Consider the following 20,342-nt stretch of genomic DNA (forward strand, 5'->3'; position numbering starts at 1 on the left):
TAAAATGATCCTTCCATAGGAGTGGGTCAAAATTTGCTCAGATAGACTGAGCTCTCTGTGGACACTCCATGGACCTCAGAAAGAAGGACCCCAGAGCTCTCCATCTGCAACCTCAGAAGCTTTGGGGGGGTTGTTGTTGTTGTTTGTTTGTTTGTTTTTGAGAATTTTACTTAGTCACCCTCAGTAAAGTGCTGTGACATCACAGCTTACAGCAACCTCAAACTCTTGGGCTTAAGCAATTCTCTTGCCTCAGCCTCCCGAGTAGCTGAGACTACAGGCACCTGCCACAACACCCGGCTATTTTTAGAGACGGGGTCTCACTCTAGCTCAGGCTGGTCTTGAACCCATGAGCTCAGGCAATCCACCTACCACAGCCTCCCAGAGTGCCAGGATGACAGGGGTGAGCTCACAGGGGTGAGCTCACAGGGGTGAGCCACCTGGGTGAGCCAGGTTGGGCCTGGCCCAACCTTAGAAGTTTTTGCATTGGTCGATCTCATTCCTGGGATTTTTATGTCTTGTAGAATGAGAGAGAGAAAATAAATGAACGGGAATAAATTATCTTAGAGCTGTAGTCAGGCCTTGCATTTATTGTTGTCTTTGGGAATCTGAGGCTAATGGGATGTTTACAGGGCAGTCGGTGCACACTGAGAAAAGTTTGAAGTCTCTCTTTTCTGCTTAGCTGGCAGCCCGGATCCTGGAAGCCCACCAGAACGTGGCCCAGATGCCCCTGGTCGAAGCCAAACTGCGGTTCATCCAGGCGTGGCAGTCCCTGCCTGAATTTGGCCTCACCTACTACCTTGTCAGGTGATGACAGTATTCACTTCCCTCTCTCCCAGTTTATTCTCAATTAACATAGAATACTGCTCTTTCCAAAGCAACCTTCTTTGGGCTACTCACAGAAATTTTCCATGCCTTCTTTCCACATGGCAATGCCCCTTGAAACTCAGCTAAATGGGGAAGGAAATTTTTAAAGGAGGAGATTTGGGTCTTTTCAGATAACTCCCCTTGCAAAGCCAGAGGGACAGTGTCACCTGTTGACTTCATGAGAGTTGTGGATTTCTTTCATATCAGCTTCCTCCCTGCTGTGTATCTTATACTGTGTCTCATGTTACGGCTTTGCAGAATTTTTTAGGTTTCTAGAAAAGTTCCCACAAACCTTATGTCTTACCTTCAGCCAACTATATCAGGTAGCTGGTACCAAAGTTTCCTTACAGGAGGCCTATCTATTACCCACTTCAGTGTTTTACAGATAAAAACACTGAAACGTAGAAAAATAGCTTAAGTGATTTGTCCAAGTTCACCTCCTGGTCAGGGGTATGCCTTGGCAGAGTCCCGTGTCCTCGCTGTAATCGGCACCCAGCATGATGTTTCTGCCCCACCATTTAAAATGAATGTTTTCTAGAAATGTGTCCACAAGTATGCTGGTAAATCAAATTACATATTCCAGTTCCGTAAGGAAGGCCGATGTTTAAGTAAAATCTAAACTTAATCCTGCAGTGTGGTAAGTCCTCTGTGTCACTTTTCTAACTTGGAGGTTGGAAGACTGCTTTGTATTTCAAAACACTGACTTACAGGAAAATAGAGTTTCTTAGCTCTTTTCAAAGACTCGGTTTCTTCAACCCCTTCTAGCACTGGAGTCTATTCGCTGAAACAACTCCTATCCCCAGTGTTTGTCTTTTTTTTTTTATTTTTGAGACAGAGCCTCACTGTGTCACCATCAGTAGAGTACTGTGTCATCGCAGCTCACAGTAACCTTAAACTCTTGGGCTTAAGCAATTTTCTTGCCTCAGCCTCCCAAGTAGCTGGGACTACAGGTGCCCACCACAACGCCCAGCTACTTTGTGGTTGTAGTTGGCCTAGGTTGGATTCATACCAGCCAGCTCCAGTGTATGTGGCTAGTGCCCTAGCTGCTGAGCTACAGGTGCCAAGCCCCAGTGTTTGTCTTAAACGAGCAACTCCTGCGTAACTCACCTCAGCAAAAAAGGGAAGGAGAGTGAAGCTGTGCTGGACACCCACTTATGCTCATGGACATGTGTGGGTGTGTACACACACACACTCACCTATAACTCTGAAGTCAACCGCATGCTGAAAAGAACACAGACACTTGAGCAAGGCCTAGGAAGAATTTCTATGTCTTGGGTAGCTTGAGTGTCCTCCTGCGCTCTGTCGCGGTGCAGGCGACCACGCCCGGAGGCTGTGGGGAAGTAGGCAGGTGATGTGGGGTTAATGAGCTCGGAGGCGATTTTGCAGAGGTCCGTGGTCTGTGGCAGCTCTTGCGGCGGGGGGTGGGGGGAACCCAGAGGTGGAGCAGGGCGGTGTGTGGCCGCGACCATGACGAGTAATGCCGGGCAGGTGGTGCCTCATGGAAAGCGCACTGAGCTCCTTAAAGGATTCGGTGAGAACCAAGGGGACCGTCCTGGGCCGGGGTCACGGGTGGAGTCCCAAGCTGGGCATGGAGAGGTTGGTTCCCTGCAACCACCGCCGTCCAGTGTCTTAAGAGAGGTGACTCCAGCAACTTGGAGTCAGGGCAGGGGAACGTAGATCTTCCACCTCCCTCCTCAGCCCGTGGGTCACTTTTCACGGTAATTTTGAGAGCCACACCACGGGGGAAAGGACCGTGCCTGTCTTTTGCCCTGTATCATCGTATCTTGGCACTCACATACTTTAACTGACCTGAGGACTTCTTTGCCCAATCCCTCTGCACATATATTTTCCTTTCCACTGCCCCTTCTCTGGGAGCGCTCCCTGTTGCCGGCAGGGACATCGCTTCGGCCATCAGCCCTGCAGGAAAAGCCATCGCAGGGATGGGGTGTCAGAGGCCCAATCCGCCAAGGAACTCGGGATTCAAGTTATTCAAAGCAGAGCACCTTGAATGTGTGACTAGCTCTTTGGGACAGAACGTGCACACAGGCCGACTGCGTGGGCCTGAAAGGGCCACTTGGCCTGTTCCGCTCGCTGCTCTTCCTGGCTTCTGGGGAAGTGAGTTTTCTTGAGCTAGCTCTGTACTAGAGAACACAAGACCCACGCTTATCTCGTTATTTCTTTGGGGCTATATTTATTGCCTTTTGACTTTTATCCTACCCAATTTCTTTGTTCCCAGCCTTTTCTTTGGGCATCAAGTGTCTTACATTTCCCAAGTACTATTAGTTCTAGCTTAAAATCTGAACTTGAGATAACAAATGTTGATACAGATTTTGAATATTGGAACATATTGTTCATCTGCTATATCATATGCACAGTGGTGATGATTGGCAATTTTTAATGTGAATAAATTATGACTGCTGTTCTGAACAACTCAACATCAAACTATAATATGGTGTGTTAATTGCTATGTTAGAATGTTTACAAAATGGGCTCGGTGCCTGTGGCTCAAGCGGCTAAGGTGCCAGCCACATACACCTGAGCTAGTGGGTTTGCATCCATCCCCGGGCCCTCCAAACAACAATGATGGCTACAACCAAAAAAAATAGCTGGGCACTGTGGCAGGTGCCTGTAGTCCCAGCTACTTGGGAGGCAGAAGCAAGAGAATCGCTTGAGCCCAGGAGCTGGAGGTTGCTGTGAGCCATGATGCCATGGCACTCTACCAGGGTGACAGCTTGAGGCTCTGTCAAAAAAAAAAAATAATGTTTACAAAATGTAAGAACACAGGTTGTGCACAAATAGAAGGAAAAGCATGTCACTTGAATGCTCAAATGACATTACTTTTATATTAATAAGTAAGGTGTGCTATGCTTCCATTGAGCAGAGTGGATTGGAATGAAGGGAGAGAAGCTAGAAATCTCTTAAAATGGTTAGAGTCTGAAGTAATTGTCTTGACATAAAGTCATGGTTTAGAGAGGAGGACATAGATTCAATAATTTTGATGAATTTAAATCAACATTTGCATGTGGAAATGTCTGCTCCTCATTCCTTTGAGAGCAGAAATATATTCATAACATGCTACATTAAAAAGGGAGTTCTCAGGGCTGCCAACCTTATAGTAGAGGTTGAGTTGTAGTATATTAATCCTACAGAAAAGAAAAAAAGAGGAAGAAAAAAAAAAAACAGACACTTGCACCAACCTAGACCCACCTGTACCTCTCTAGCTCTGTGACCTATGGCATTGTCACCAACTTCACCACACCTCAGCTCCTGAGTTTGTTCAGAGGGCATTTTGAACCTACTTGGTGGGTTCAAATTCATTCAATGAAACAATGCAAAGGACGTGCCTGATGAAGAGTGGTGCGGGCCCTGAACTAACTTCCCATCTTCCCATGCCACTTACTCCTATACCCCACTGCCCTTTTGCCAGCTGTTTTCCCCTGTGCTTCCCTCTACTTCCAGCATCTGTATGCATAGAGGTGAAGCTACGAGGCAGCAGCCCTGGGTGTAACAAAAAGCTCCCTTTTCTGAGGCCAGTCAGAAACAGCAGCTGGGACAGTCCCCTGTGTGCAGGGTGACAGACAGAGTCAGGATCTGCCCACACCTAAGAAACCTGGGTCTTCGCATCATGGCTCCTCAGACTCTAGAGAGCAGCCCGAGGAGTCCTGATGCATCAGACAGAAGGGAGCAAGAAAGCTACACTAGCTACTTTGTGCTATTAAATGTTAATGTGGTAGAAAGAATGAATAGTAAAAGGTATGGGACTAATTCCAGGAAAGTACATCATATGAAAAGTACAAAACTTTCATCATATGAACATAACATGTGAAAGGGATAAGATTGATGTGGAAAGTGGCTTATTCAGCTGGGAATTTTTTTTTTCTCCAATTATACTTTTCTTTCTCCTACAACCTGTATTGTCACATCATTGTCCTCTGGTCACATCCTCCTTTAGTTGCTGTCACTGTTCCGGGCCCCTTTCACAGCAGAACTTCTTAAGCATGGTGTACCTACCGCTGTCCCTCCTTGTTTCCATTCTGTTTTGAGTCTACTCCAAACTCCACTGCCCTTGCCACTTCCTCTCCACACTCCACTGCCCTTGCCACTTGCTCTCATCAAGGTCACCCACTGGTCACCTGTGACCTTCATAGTGCTGACTTCATAGGTCAACTTTTGCCAGCTGACCGCTCTACAGCATATGGCCCAGTGAGTCCCCCCTGCTCCCCAGCTCATTTGCCTCACTTGCCTTCCTGGCTTTCCTCCGCTGTCAGGAGGCAGTCCTTTGCTGCTTCTTTCTCAATCTTTCCAACTTCTTATGATACTGGAGTGCAAAGGCCTCAGCTCTGAACCTAGACTCATTTTCCTCTCAATCTAGACTCATCCTCTTGGGTTCAGTCATTCTTTCGACTTCATTTATATGCTGATTACTCCAAAATGTGTATCTTGAGCCTAGAACTCTTTCTTGACCTGCGGATTCATAAATCCAACAATGCTTAGATCAGTGGATTTCAACCACAGCACCCTGGTGTGCCATGAGAGGATCTTAGGTGTGCCGTGAAAATTTTAAAGATCATTAATTAAATTATTTTCAAAAGAAGTTCAAAGCACGATAAGTTTTCTTCTTTTTACTTTTTTTTATCAACATAATTTAAGTGTGCCGTGAAAGTTTAACTATAGGCTCAAGTGTGCCATGAGATAAAAAAAGGTTGAAAAACACTGGCTTAGGTGTCTAACCAGAATCTCCCCTTAACATGCCCAAAATTCCTGATCATCCCCCCTGAATTAGCTCCCCCAACACTCTTCTACATCTCAGTAAAGGGCAATTCCTCCCCCTAGATGTTCAGGCCAAATTCCTCGAAGTCGTTCTTGACTCTGCTCCTTATCCCGCACACGACATCCTGTCCATTGGCAAATCCTAGTGATTCTGTCTTCAGAGTATCCACAGAATCAGACCTCTTCTCACTGCCTGCACTACCACCTCAGTGTAGGGCCAGAGTGATTCTACCCTGTCTTCCTGCCTCTATCCGGGACCACTCAGGTTTCAACTAGGGATCCTTATGGGAGGGGATGGGGGAAGTTTGATGGAAGGAGGATAAATGGTGGGACTACACCTATGTATAATATACCTATGGTGTATATTTCAAGGGTACACGTCTAATAAGTATACAGTATAAATATCTTAACACAATAATTAAGTAAATGAGGTAAAGGATATATTAACTAGTTCGACGTAAGCATTCCAAGTTGTATATAAAATCAGCACATTGTACCCCATAAATGCATTAATGTATACATGATCTATGTGGTTATGACAATAAAAAAATAAAAAATTATAATAGTATATACCAATAACAAAAGGTGAATACAAGCACGTTGAGCACCTCTTATAGTAGTAGAATTCAAACGTAAAAAAAGTTAAATATTAATTTCTTATTATTTAATAATAATAATTTATTAATATTAAATAAAAATAAATATATAAATAAAAATGTGAGGCCTCTGCTCAGAACCCTTTGCAGGCTTCTGTCTCTATCAGAGGAAAATCCAGATCTTTCCAATGGCCTGCAAGCCCATACATAACTCCCTAACTGTCTAATTCACACCCCTCTCCTGCTTTGTGCCAGCCACACAGGCCTCCTGCCAGGCCCTTGAGCACATAATAAAAAAATAAAGTTTTCATGCATGCCCTCTGTCCAGAATACTCTTTCTCCAGATAGCCACATGGTTCATTCCCTCACACACATTAGTTCTTTAATCAAATGTCACCATCTGACTGACCTTCCCTGACCTCCCTGTTTTAGATTGTGACTAATCACCTTATTGCCAGTATTCCCAATACCCCATCTGTGCTGTATTTATCCTCATAAGCTTATCTGGCATATTTATTTCACACTTATGATTCTCTCCCCGCCACTAGTCAGTAATTTTCTGTTTAGTTCATTACTATATGCCCAGTGCCTGGAAAGGTGTCTGGCACATACTGTTGGTGCTAATTTTGAATGAATTAATTTGACCTCCTCTTATCTTACTGTCCTCTGATGTCAGTTTCACGTAAAGAAAGTCTGCAGAATAATCTTCATTGTCTCCATTCCTTGCTTTCTTAATATCACAATAAAAATGCCCTCTTGTAGAAAGTAAACCCCTCATTGTTCATTCTTCTAAAACAATTCAGAAATGTTGGTGTTATCTTAAAGAGGTTGTGAATGAACAATATCATTATTATGGCTTTTCTTAACTAATATTATTGGGTTTTTTGTTTTTTTTTTCAGATTCAAGGGTAGCAAGAAAGAGGACATTCTGGGAGTCTCATATAATAGGTTGATTAGAATCGATGCAGCCACTGGGATTCCAATTACAACATGGAGATTCACAAACATGAAACAATGGAATGTCAATTGGGAAATCCGGCAGGTAAAGTGAAAGTTTTTGGTATTCAGTATGGGGCCTATAAATGTGTGTTCTCTCAGAATTGCAATTTAAAATTTGCAATTTTTAAAAATGTGTTCTCGGCTAGGCGCAGTGGCTCACCCCTATAATCCTAGCACTCTTGGAGGCCAAGGCAGGTGGATCACTTAAGCTCAGGAGTTCAAGACCAGCCTGAGCAAGAGTGAGACCCTGTCTCTATTAAAAGAATAGAGAGACTAGCCAGGTGCCTATAGTCTCAGATATTCAGGAGACTGAAGCAGGATTGCTTGAACCTGGCAGTTTAAGGTTGCTGTGAGCTAGGTTGTACCACAGCACTCTACTCTGGGCAACAGAGTGAGACTCTGTCTTAAAAAAAAAAAAAAAAAAACCAAGCACTTAGTAATTATCTGGTGAAATAATCACATGCAATGCAATTCGGGGCAGTTTCCTAACCAGCACAAGCCAAATGTCCTTGAATTAATACTGCAAGTTGGCTTTCTCTCCAGCATAGCTGTTCTTAACCTGTGGGTCGCGACCCAGAGGAGCTGTATTAAAGGGTCACGTCATTAGGAAGGTTGAGAACCACTGGCTTAGCGGAAACTACCTGAGTTGTAACTGCTATGCAAAATAAAAATCCCAAAAAAGGGCTCATCTGACTGGCTGCCAAAGGATCTAGGAGATTGAGGACTCAGAAGCTCAGCTGCCCAACTGACGAACACTGCAGTCCCAAAAGGGAAAAACTTCTAGAGGAGTAAGGTGCACAGAGATGACTGAGAACAGTGTGGCCTCCAGAGCCAAGGAGACTGCAGACCCTTAGCCTGTGTTACAGTTTCCCATCACCTCCCATCCTAGGAACAAGCCTGTGTCATGAGAAATTCTAGATGAAGTTAGAGGTAGCATCCCATTGCCAATTGAAAATATTCTGATGCTGCTGGTATAGAATCTATCCTCTCTCATTCCTTTTGCATCCTCATTTTCCCATTAAAAAGCCATTAACACAGAGGGATACGTGCTGGAAAGCAATGCCAATAACCAACCACTGGGCTCTCAATTGTAAAATGAAGGTTAGAGATTGGGTGACCTCTAAGACGATAGCGCTAAAACCTGGATGTATATCAGTATCACCTGGAGAGCTTTAACATACTACTGCCCAGACCACACTCAAAACCATTTACATATAAATTTCTGGAAGTGGGATCTAGACATCAGTAATTTTTCAAGTTCCACCTGTCATCCCACTGAGCAGCCAAAGTTGAGAACTGGTAAAGTATCTAAGTCTTTTTTCTAGCTCTTAGAGTTTATGACTTTCAACTGGCTGTAGGGAAATTGAGGCAAACCATTTATTCTCCATTAATGAATACACACAGAGTGCTTGGGAAATTGTTTCATCTAAACAACAGAATATACTGGTTTAGCAGTTGTGCGGTAGAGTTGACACCACAGGGGCCGCAGAGAGAACAAAGACGAGTTTTCTAAGGCGTTTAATTGGGCGCAGTGGTTTTCTGTGGTCTTGTGGGCCGTTCTCTGTGAGTCACCTCAGCCGTCCCCAACTCCAGAGGCCCCTTCAGCGGAGCAGTTTCATTCTCATCACTGCATGTCGGGGTTTAAGCTGATCCATGCCATCCTCTTCCAGGTGGCGATCGAGTTTGACCAAAACGTCTCCATCGCATTCACCTGCCTGAGCGCGGATTGCAAGGTGGTGCACGAGTACATTGGCGGCTACATTTTCTTGTCCACCCGCTCCAAGGACCAGAATGAAACCCTGGATGAGGACCTGTTCCACAAATTGACTGGCGGTCAGGACTGAAGTGAGAATGCCCTCTAGGCCTGCATAGGCAAGCCAAAGGCTTTGGGTCCTCCCTAAACGGACAGGACCCAGGGCTTGGCTTACCCAGTGTGTAGGCTCCAGACCTACGAACAACATATATGCGCTCAGATCATCCCCCCATTTCAAATACACAGCTTCTTATCACATCACATCCCTTACTTTGCCCCATGCTGTTAACTCTGGAAGGGGCCTCACTTGCCTTTTCCACAAAATGGGCAGGAGAGGGCCTGGTACTCCAGGGTTGCTCCAGGTCGGGCCCGGCGGGTAGGTACTGTTCAATGACTTGCAGAACCCGCCAAGTGCGTGGCTTGACGTTGTCCTGGCGCACATCTGCCTCCGTGCTAAGTCAGTCGGGAGGACAGAAAGATAAAAATTGCATGCATCAAGTACAAATCTTACTCTTCAAACTCAGGTATGAAAAAAAATCTTAATGTCTCTTCTTAATGAAACTGCTTTAGCTCCTATCTTAGGAAAATGGCAGAGGGATTCCCCCATACTCACATTTTTTCCATGGAGGGCAGATCGAAGAGCAGAGCTACCTGGCAGCAATTGGTGGCAAGGTGTCAGGGAAGGGTCCCTCAGTGCCCTCCGTCCACAGTGACATCTGCCAAAGGGACCACTGACCTGTCTGGTCTTGGGTCATCGGTCCTCTCAGGTGGCTGTTGCCATCCACAGTCCCATTCCATTCTGGGAGATCCCTTGGCCACCTTCAAGTCTTTCCTGAAGGGGTGGGTGACATAGGCAGGGAAACCTGTTTGTTGGCCCAGATCCATGTCTCAGCTGCTTCTGCTCTGGGTTGGGGCTCAGGGAAACAATGCAGGTCTCGGTGTTCATAAAAACTGCTTCCCAGCATCAAGGAACCCAGGTGGGTCTCCATCCTAACTGGTCAGGAAGGGCTACCATGTTCATGGTCTGACAGCTGCCCACTGGCTGCCACCGCAGGGCCTTTAGCTTGTCTAGGTGGTGGGGGAGCATTCCTTTTACCACCAGCCAATGTTCTCTGGGATTTCCTGTCTATGATTATTGGCTCCCAGCCTTTTGCCTAGAGGCCATTGGCTTTTGTAAATCACAAGCTGATAACAGACTATTTTTCCTCTGCTTTTTTGCTGTGTCATCCTTGCCTTGAGACATAATTATGAGCCAATTCACGGCTGCCTGATTTGTCATTTTCTGTTTTGGTTTGTTAGCCATGCATGGGGTGGGTTTTAAGAAGGTGAAAAGCAATACCAGAGGTTAAGGAAACTATCAGATGATACTTTGTTATGCTTTTTATAAATGTTCTCTTGCCACACAGAAAACTTGGGGTTGCAAGGATATAGAGCAAAGGCTCCAACTCCAATCTGCATTTCTCTGAGGGTGCATTTTCATGAGGCCCAGCAGAGCCACATTCCTGCAAGCATCAGCTGTTGATATTTTTTCTTTTAACAAAGCCATCTGAGAAGTGAGATCTCAGCAATTCCGGGAGCCACATAGCGACAGCCTTGGCTAGGGATCTCTTGGTCCTGAATCAGAGGCTGGAAATTCCTCTTTTAGCCTCTCCATAGAGGTAAATGTTGATGAAACCTCCCAGGCACCAGCTAAATTTCTAAAGCCTACTTAAAACTCAGAGGTGGCTGAGGCCCTTGGAAAATCAGGTCCACATCATAAAGAACTTAATTTGAAATGGTTTATGTACAAAGCAATGCCAAGTGAACTGTTTTTAAGTTGGTTGGTCATTTCTTTGTAATCCTGGGCTCTGTTATTTAATATTTAAGATACTAGTCAAGTTTTTAAGATTTCAGTGAGCCCTACATTAAAATAATGTTCCTTGTCAGATTTTAGCTGTCTGCTGCCAAGGACTGTGCTCCCTAATTGACCAAAGTCAGACCTTCAGTCCAGACCTCTTCCTTAGCTATTCATGGTTTGTCTGACATTTCCATGAAAACACTAAAAAGAATTGCCTGGTTTTAACCAAACTTTCTCTGTTGGTTACAACTTTCAGGGGAGCATTTCTTCTGTAACTACAATAGCAGCGTCTCAAAGGAATAAACAAGTATGACAAGAAAACTTTAAATATTGCTATTTCAAAGCAAATCAACCTTAAGGACACTTTTCTTTTTACAATGGGTACAAAAGGTCATCTGACTTCCTAGGATGAATTTTTAAATGAATGTATCCCTTTCAACCTCATTCGATTTCTTAGCTATACTTGATGCAGAAATCTGCATTTTTTATTATCTTATATGACCTTCTTTTAAGTAAAAGATTTGTATGCATTTGAGTGCAGTGTGTCCTTTCCAGCCTATCTCCAGAAAGGTAACTATTTTCACAGTTATGAAAAAGGAATGCAACTCCCGGGTCTGATACACACCTCTCCTCACACTGCCAAGATTCCAGTTAATTCTCCTGGGTGCTGTGGAGAGCAGCTGACCATGTGGGTTGTCAGAGGTGAACTTAGAAACTTCACTTAACTGTTGGTTCCAATTCCTTTCTCACTGACTCTGTCACCCACTTTCCTGACATCTCCTGCCTTATCCAGAGCTCTGTTGTCTTTTATAACAAAACACCAGAGAGCAAAAAAAGTATCCGCAGAACAGATGAAGCCTCTGACTGATGGCTGGGTGTCGAGGGTACTTACTTGTTTTCAGTGATAGGTGGTCCCTAATGGTGGTGGCACAGTATGTGGACGTCCCTTTGTGTGCAATTCTCACATTAGCCCATAGAGGGCAGGAACAGTTTGCTTTCTCATTTTGCAAAGGAGAAAGCAAGCTCAGAACATGAAGTAACATCCCCAGGGTCACACCAATAAGCAGTGAAACCAGCATTCAAAACCACGTTTGTCTTAACCCAGCAAACCCCACCCTTCCTTCCCCAGCCCTGCTCAGTCTTGAAATGCCCACCTCCAGCCCCAGTGCAGGCTTCCCCTGCGCTGTGTCCCAAAGTCAGGCTCACACCCAGGCATCAGGTAGAGCGCCACTCGGGAGTTAGCTGGGGAGGAGGGGGTGGGCCTAAGGTATCTGGGAGCCAAGGAAATGAGGCGCTTTGAGAGCATTTTATTTTTAATTCTGGAAAAGTTTTTATTATCAGTCTTTACATTAGAAAAGCAAGAAAATGAGGAGTCTTTCATCTGAAAATTCATCTTTTAGGCTCAGCGTCCATAGCACAGTGGTTACTGTGCCAGCCACATACACCGAGGGTAGCGGGTTCAAACCCAGCCCGGACCAGCTAAAGAAGTGCAATAAAAAAACTAGCCAGGCATTGTGGAGGGCACCTGCAGTCCAGGCTACTTGGGAGGCTGAGGCAAGAGAATAGCTTAAGCTCAAGAGTTTGAGGGTGCTGTGAGCTGTGATGCCAGGACACTCTACTGACAGAGACAGAGTGAGGCTCTGTCTCAAAAAAAAAAAAAAATTCATCTTTTAGTTGTAAGCACTAGAAGGCAAGATATTTTGTAATTATCTATTTTCTGACATCACTGAATATTGTTTAATTCACGTATAAGATTTGTTATTTGCTTCTACAGTGAGTTTACATTCATGTTCTTTATTTCCCCACACAAGCTCAACTCCCCTGCCTCCTCTCCACCCCTCCACCGCCCCCTCAAGTACCCAGAATCTCTCAGTGATTGGGGGAGCAGAAACACATCCTTATTTGCTACTTCACCCCTCCCCACCATCATTCCCCTTATGTAGAGGACTCTTGTGTCCTGGAAATCATGGATGGAAAATCTGAAGGTCAGCACTTGGCCCTTGCTGTTGATTAAGTTTTTCCATTTCCTTGTGCCTCATTGAGGTTGTGAGGATAAATGTTGATTGCTAATAAAAAAGAAAAAAAAGTCAGCCAGTCTCTGCTCTGGCCTCACAAATGCCTGTTCTGGCCGTGAACTCCAGCTGTCTTTGGAGTGGAGGTCCTCAGGCTTCTTCAGCAGTGCTCCTGACTAACGACTGTGGAAAAGATTCAACTAAACCCATTTACCTGCTTCCTCTGATTCACTGGATGACCTTGAATTCCCCTGTATGCTTCACTTTCTTTCTTCAGTTGTTACAAAGGAAAAATCCTGTAACCTCTCTTCAACCAGTGCAAATGACAAATTCTTCCTGAGAACTTAACAGGGTATAGTTTCTCCTCTTTACCCCTGGAAGTTGGGAGATGTAAGGTATTTGGCTGCTCCCCCAAGATCACAGGGGTACAAAAGTGGACCCCAGGAGGGAGCAGAACCCTTTGTGAGTGGAGCAGAGGGCCTCTGGGAAGGGGAGGGGAGGGCCCAAAGCTCCAAGCCTGTGGAGCTTCTCTGATTCAAGAGACATGTTGTAAGAGGGATTGGTGGCTGACAGGGAAGGCAAATGAGGTTTTATATATAAATACGGAGGTTGGACAGGCAGGGCACAGTGGCTCATGCCTGTAATCCTAGCAATCTGGAAGGCCGAGGTAAGAGGATCACTTGAACTCAGGAGTTCAAGACCAGCCCAAGCAAGAGCCATACCCAGTCTCTAAAACTAGCCAGGCATTGTAGTGGATTCCTAGTCCCAGCTAATCTGGAGGCTGAAGCAAGAGGATCACTTGAACCCAAAAGTTTGAGGTTGCTGTGAGCTATCATGCCACGGCACTCTACCAAGGGGGACAAAATGAAACTCTGTCTCAAATAAATTGATTAATTAATTAAAATACAGTGAAGCACGGAGGAGGTAGGACAATTAACCTTTTGACAGCAAACAATGCCTATAGGTGTTCAAATGATGTTTGGTGCGAATGAGACTTGTAGGCATTGTTCATTTTGCAAACAAAAACTTGAGGATACATATTATTGTTATGTTACCTGACTTGAGTCTGTAAGCATCATAGGCCTTGTTTTCAATATTTTGCACAGTTGTGCCTGAAATAACTGAAACCAATTTGGATGAATCATTTTGATTAGAACATGCAGTAGTGTGCCGTGTACCCTAACAGCTGTTGCAGTCATTGCACACCTCAATTGGCACATTTTGTTTTTGAGCACTCCACAAAGGATTAAGTTTGCAAACTCACCTAGAAAAAGTGCTCCATACTCATTGCTGAATATCAATAAGGTCACCTTCAAAATACTTCTGTTGGCTACCTAGTGACTGTGGTGATATTCTTCAATGAGGTAGGGAGCACTTTTTCCAGGAAGAGTTTGCAAACTTAATTGTCTGACTTCATATATTACCTTAAGAAAAGGGTAGGGGGTTGCAACAGGCCTGAGGCTGGACATACAGGCGCAAGTGCTGGTGATGGGTACCTGGTTGGGCCCAGCACTTGGCTGGTAAAGGGTGGCTACTAAGAGAGAGCAGGGACGCTGCCAATGGCGCTGTGGAGGTAGGAGCCAAGGCTGTAAGGGTGGGGTGCTCTGGGGCAGCAGGGAGCACTGGGGATAGACGTCAGACCAGGTGTTTACACAGGGCCCTGGACCTCTGTACTAACACTCACCCTTGCTGAAATGTTCCCAAAGAATCAATATTGGTAACCGGACAAGCCTACAAGACCTAATGTTATCTTAAAAAAAGAAAAAAAAAAAAAAATTGGTTCGGTGCCCTTGGCTCAGTGGTTAGGGCACCGGCCACATACACAAAGGCAGGCGGGTTTGAACCCCGGCCAAGCCTGCTAAACAACAATAACAACTGCCACACAAAAAAAAATAGCCAGGCATTGTAGCCGGTGCCTGGAGTCCAAGTTACTTGGGAGGCTGAGGCAAGAGAATCTCTTAAGGGCGGCACCTGTGGCTCAAGGAGTAGGGCGCTGGTCCCATATGCTGGAGGTGGCGGGTTCAAACGTAGCCCCGGCCAAAAACCAAAAAAAAAAGAGAATCTCTTAAATCCAAGAGTTTGGGGTTGCTGTGAGCTGTGACACTATGGCACTCTACTGAGGGCAACATAGACTCTGTCTCAAAAAAAAAAAAATACGTAGCAGAACCAGTGTTTCTTTTTCAGGAATTAAATGCACCCAGCTTCAAAATGGAAATACGCTATTGAGGGTCCGACACCAAGCATTAAACTCACATAGACTGCAACTTCAGGCCTTGCTACTCTAAACTGTATGACTTGGCCCAGCAGCCTTTCTCAGAAATGCGGAATCTCTCAGTGCCAGGACTAGGGTGGCACAAGCAAGGCACCCAGGGCACAGCATTTAAGGAGGTCCTCGCTGTCAGGGCTGTGTGTGCCAGACACCTCCTTGACTTACCCAGCCCCAGCACTGAGGTTCACCTGGACCTTCTGAGTCAAACTAGGCCTTTTAAATGAGAATCTCAGTGATGTGTCTGCACAGTGACATTTCAACAGCTGTGGCCTCAGATGTGGCATGCATGTAGCAAGGAAGACACCAAACACCAAAGGAGTTTGTGTCAATGCAGGGTATAGATGTCCTAAACTCTGCAAGCCATTGTACTAGGTTGAAGAGCATCTCCCAAAATCTGTGTCTACCTACAACCTGTAAATGTAACCTTATTTGGAAGTAGGGTCTTTGCAAATATAATCAAGATAATGTCACAATGGATTAGGGTGGAGCCAGTATAACTAATGCTATAAAAAGAAGAAAAGAGATTGGAAGCCATGGCTCAACTGTAACCCTAGCACTCTGAGAGGCAGAGGCATGAGGATTGCATGAGGTCAGGAGTTTGAGACCAGCCTGAGCAAAAGTGAGACCCTGTCTTTACTAAAAACAGAAACACTAGCTGGGCATCGTGGCAGGTGCCTGTAGTTCCAGCTACTCAGGAGGCTGAGGCAGGAGGATCACTTAAACTTGAGAGTTTGAGGTTTCTGTGAGGTAGGCTGATGCCCTGGCACTCTACCCAGGGCGACAGAGTGAAACTCTGTCTCAAAAGACAAAAAAAAAAACAAGCCCCAAGAGGAATACCACGAGGTTAAGTGGCTACACGAACCTATGTCAGAGCTCCCACCTCCCCAAGGAGTAGTCTCAACGTGACACAGCTAACACTGCATGGCTGGGAGGATTGGAAAGCTAGCATGTATTAAGGGCTATCACTTGTGCTTCCTGCGAGTTCTCTCAAATCATCCTCTGGGTGAAGAAGGTATTATCAGCCCATTGTACAAATTAGAAAATGTGTAGTGGTGTGCTGGTAAATGTTTGAGACTCTGTGGGAAGGAGGCGTGCTTATTTGATGATTTCTGTGGTATCAAGGCTATATTCCAGCCAACATGCCGTCAGTGGACACTGTTGGGAAGAGATGTGAACGTCCCCCTCTCTGGGGGGATAAATCAGCTCCAGCACACATAGGAACTGTGCCCAGAGAGGTCATCCACCTGGTATGTGGGAAGCAAGGATTTGTCCCCAGATCTTCTGACTTGAGCTCTGCTCCTCAGAGTTAGTCTTGATTGCCATGTGAAGGCCAAGGCCTCCTGAGCCAAGAATCCTAGATGGGCTTTATTTGTGACAATGTCCCTGAGTTGATTTTTCTCACAATATATTTGGGTAAGGCCGACAAAACTCCATAGACAATTTTTCCTTCAGCTACTTTACACTGGGTTGCAGTAAAATAATAAAAGTTTCTACCAAAAAATTTTTGGATATTGGCTCGGTGCCTATAGCACAGTGGTTACGGCACCAGCCACATACACCAAGGGTGACGTGTTCCAACCCAGCCCAGGCCAGCTAAACAACAATGAGAAATGCTACAGAAAATAACTGGGCATTGTAGTGGGCACCTGTGGTCCCAGCTACTTGGGAGGCTGAGGCAAAAGAATCATTTAAGCCCAAGAGTTTGAGGTTGCTGTGAGCCGTGACCCTATAGTACTCTACAGAGGATGACATAGTGAGACTCTGTCTCAAAAAAAAAAACAATTTTTTTTTGGGATCCCAGCAATTGGCCCAAAATGACATTTGTTTGCAAGCATGTATCAGTGGTGAGATTAAGGAAAAAAAGAGTCCTGCCCTTTTCTCAACCGGGAGAACACCAAACCATGACCAGAGATGCCTCCTGCCCACAACTGGTTGACCCAGCTCTCATTACCACATACAAATGGTCAATGTCAAATCCCACGAGGGATGGATGACTTTTCTCAGGAACCAAGATCTTTTATCCCCCTCCCTTTATAAATCATTCTTTGAATCAGGTAGACGTCAGGTGAGCAAATGGGAAGCCAAACGCTTGTCAAGAAGCTGTGGGATGATCCATTGTTTGTAACCCAAGCAAAGTTCATTGTAGGATAAGAGGCCAACAGTTTTCAATCTGTTTTAGGGTTCAACCAATAGTAATTAAACTAAATCAACTTTTTTTAAAGACATGTATTTTTTTTATAAGAATTGTTTAGGTATAGGTGACAGAAAACCCGGTTCAAATAACACAGAAGTTTTTCTTTCTTTCCCGAGGTAGGCAAGCCTAGACCGTAAGGCTTCCAGGAACCACATCCTTTGTTAGCATCGCACTCTAACCAACTGAGCTCGCATCCTTTATCTTTTTGCTCTGTCCTGACTGTGCAGCTTTTACTCAAGAAAAGGCATCACGTGGTCCAACATGGCTGCTATAACTATAGGCATTAGGTCACCTGTCTTTAGGTAGCTGCTAGGAAGGTTGAAATAGTTGGTCTTTATTCAAATAGACACAACTAGAAATCAAGATTATTTCACTGCAGGGCTCCCATAAGCACAGTGGTTACATCGCCGACCACATACACCAGGGCTGGCGGATTCGAACCCAGCCTGGGCCTGCTAAAACAACAATGACAACTATAACAAAAAAATAGCTGGGTGTTGTGGCAGGCGCCTATAGTTCCAGCTACTTGGGAGGCTGAGATGAGAGAATTGCTTAAGCCCCAGAGCTTGAGGTTGCTGTGAGCTGTGACACTACAGAACTCTACAGAGGATGACATAGTGATACTGTCTCAGAAGGTGAGAATAGACACTGTGGACACTGGCTGCCCTGTCATAAGGACCTATGAGGTGCTGGACACTATGCTAGAGGCTTAGGTTAGTAAATTGAGCAGAGTTTATGATCAAGCATAAGACACAGACCTCTAAGATATCAGTCCCTGACTTACGCTGCTTCAACTTAACAGTATTTACTTGCAATGGGTGAACGTACTTTTTATTATGATATTTTCAACTTACCATGCGATTATTGGGACATAACCCTACTATAAGTTGAGAAGCATCTGTAACCCTATAATGCTGTATAATCAGCATTATTCTTGATATATAGAAAAGACATATGCGTATGACAGCAAAAAAGAGAGAATAATTAGTTTTGCTAGAGTCAAAAGCAGATTAGGGAGGATTTCCCAGAGGAGGGGACATGCAGACTTGGCCTTGAAGGATGAGTGAAAGTTTGCCAAGTGGAGAGAAGGGCAGCAATTAGGCCAAGTCTGGCAGAGAGAGGGAGCCAGTGGGGGTTCTTATCCTTGAAGTGCCATCATCCTCATCAGCTGATAGAGGATGAATGGAGGGGAGGCCCCCCAGTATCATGGAGGACCAGTTCAGAAGCTGCTGTGACAGCCTATCAGACACAGTGGCTGGGAGCTAAGCCAGTGGAAAGAGTGGCAGGGAGATTTGAGAGCTGTCTCAGAACTGAAATATAGACTGTGGCCAGGCACCGTGGCTCACACCTGTAATCCTAGCACTCTGAGAGGCCAAGGCGGGTGGATTGCCTGAGCTCACAGGTTCGAGACCAGCCTGAACAAGAGTGAGATCCCATCTCTTTTTTTTTTTTTTTTTTTTTAAGAGACAGAGTCTCACTTTGTTTCCCTCAGTACAGTGCTGTGGCGTCACAGCTCACAGGAACCTCCAGCTCTTGGGCTTAGGTGATTCTCTTGCCTCAGCCTCCCGAGTAGCTGGGACTACAGATGCCTGCCACAACACACAGCTATTTTTTTTTGTTGCAGTTGGGCCGGGGCTGGGTTTGAACCCGGCACCTTCAGGATATGGGGCCGGTGCCCTACTCACTGAGCCACAGGTGCTGCCTGAGACCCCGTCTCTTAAAAAAAAAAAAATAGCTGGGCATTGTGGTGGGCACCTATAGTCCCAGCTGCTTGGGAGGGTGAGGCAAGAGAATCACTTGAGCCCAAGAGTTTAAGGTTGCTGTGAGCTAGGTTGCTGTGCTAGATGCCACAGCACTCTACTGAGGATTAAGACTCTGTCTCAATAAAATAAAATACAGACTGCAACATTATTATTTACTTACCAAATCATTAAAACCATGTTCCTTCTTTCCTTGCTAATAGAACTTGATTTTGGCAGTCTGTGTGTCCAGACACAATAATAGATGTATATTGATCTACTATGTGGATCAAGACAATCTTATTCCCCAACTTCTCAGCTTCCTTCCTTCTTATTCCTTCCTTCACGGAACCCTGTTCTGATTAGAGAGACTTAAAAGGCATTATGCTGTGGAGATTTCTGGGAAATAATAGGAAGGCGAAGCTGGTTTTACCCTTTGTCTTTCCTCATTCTTCCTGCCTTAGATGTGGATGTGATGCCTAGAGGTGCAGCAGCTCTCTTGCAACCAAAAGGCAACATGCATGAGGATGAAGTGGATACACTAAAGATGGTGGAGCCTGAAAACAGAAAACCTCTCTGTCACGATGGACCAGCTAAGGGGCTTAGGGGACAACAACCAGTAGCTCTAGTTTCAGGTATATTTTCATTATATTAAAAAAATGAATACATATATTTGAATTACCATTAGGTGGGTTTTCTGAAACTTGCAGCTGAATGCATTCTCCACTGAGTGTGAAGAAGAGTCAGTGAATTTGTAGAGTAATGGAGCAGAGAGCCAACCTGATCCTTCAATTTCTAGCTTGGCTAACTGGGTGAATGGAAACCAAGTTGTTAGATAAATATAAAAAATATAAAAAGGAACAGAGGTAGAAGACACTCTCACATGCTTATTGGACACATGCATTTCTTCATTCAACAAAATAGTCATTGAGCATCCGCACTGCACCTACAAGTTGCTGCAGCAACAAGGAGTAAATACCACTCAAGCTCCAGGAGATTCCAAATCATTGCTTTGTTTCTGCAACACGAGCATTTAAAAAAAAAAAAAATCTCTTAACATAGTAGAAGTCTAAATAAACCTATAGGCAAACCTTGACTTCTATTCGGTGGAAAATCCCAAATAAAGAAATATAACTGATGAGAAACGGAAGAAAGGAAGGGCAGAGTTCTACTCATTCATCCAGCAAATCTCTTCTAAGCACATCCTGTGTGCAGGTACCTCCAGATGCTGAGGCTGTAGCAGTGAGCAATCTGGACACGTTCCCCAAAAGAGCAGAGCTCACATTTCTGCCCTTTGTGACTTGGCAGC

The 20,342-nt window shown here is 45.0% G+C and overlaps 1 protein-coding gene and 1 non-coding gene across 2 annotated transcripts in view; both read left to right on the forward strand.

Moving 5' to 3' along the window:
* FERMT1 (FERM domain containing kindlin 1) overlaps positions 1-12,909 on the forward strand; it is a 63,993-nt gene extending 51,084 nt beyond the window's left edge. The window contains exons 13-15 of the mRNA XM_053574552.1: positions 680-804; positions 7,131-7,272; positions 8,900-12,909. Coding sequence (XP_053430527.1) covers positions 680-804; positions 7,131-7,272; positions 8,900-9,073 — 441 coding nt within the window. The 3' untranslated portion in view covers positions 9,074-12,909. The remainder of the gene's footprint in view (positions 1-679; positions 805-7,130; positions 7,273-8,899) is intronic.
* Positions 3,881-4,015, forward strand: LOC128574414 (small nucleolar RNA U109). Its single transcript, XR_008376775.1, has one exon. It is a non-coding gene; the product is annotated as a small nucleolar RNA U109 (small nucleolar RNA).
* Positions 12,910-20,342: the final 7,433 nt, after the last annotated feature.

Source organism: Nycticebus coucang, chromosome 21, assembly GCF_027406575.1.
Source record: "Nycticebus coucang isolate mNycCou1 chromosome 21, mNycCou1.pri, whole genome shotgun sequence".
Lineage (NCBI taxonomy): Eukaryota > Metazoa > Chordata > Mammalia > Primates > Lorisidae > Nycticebus > Nycticebus coucang.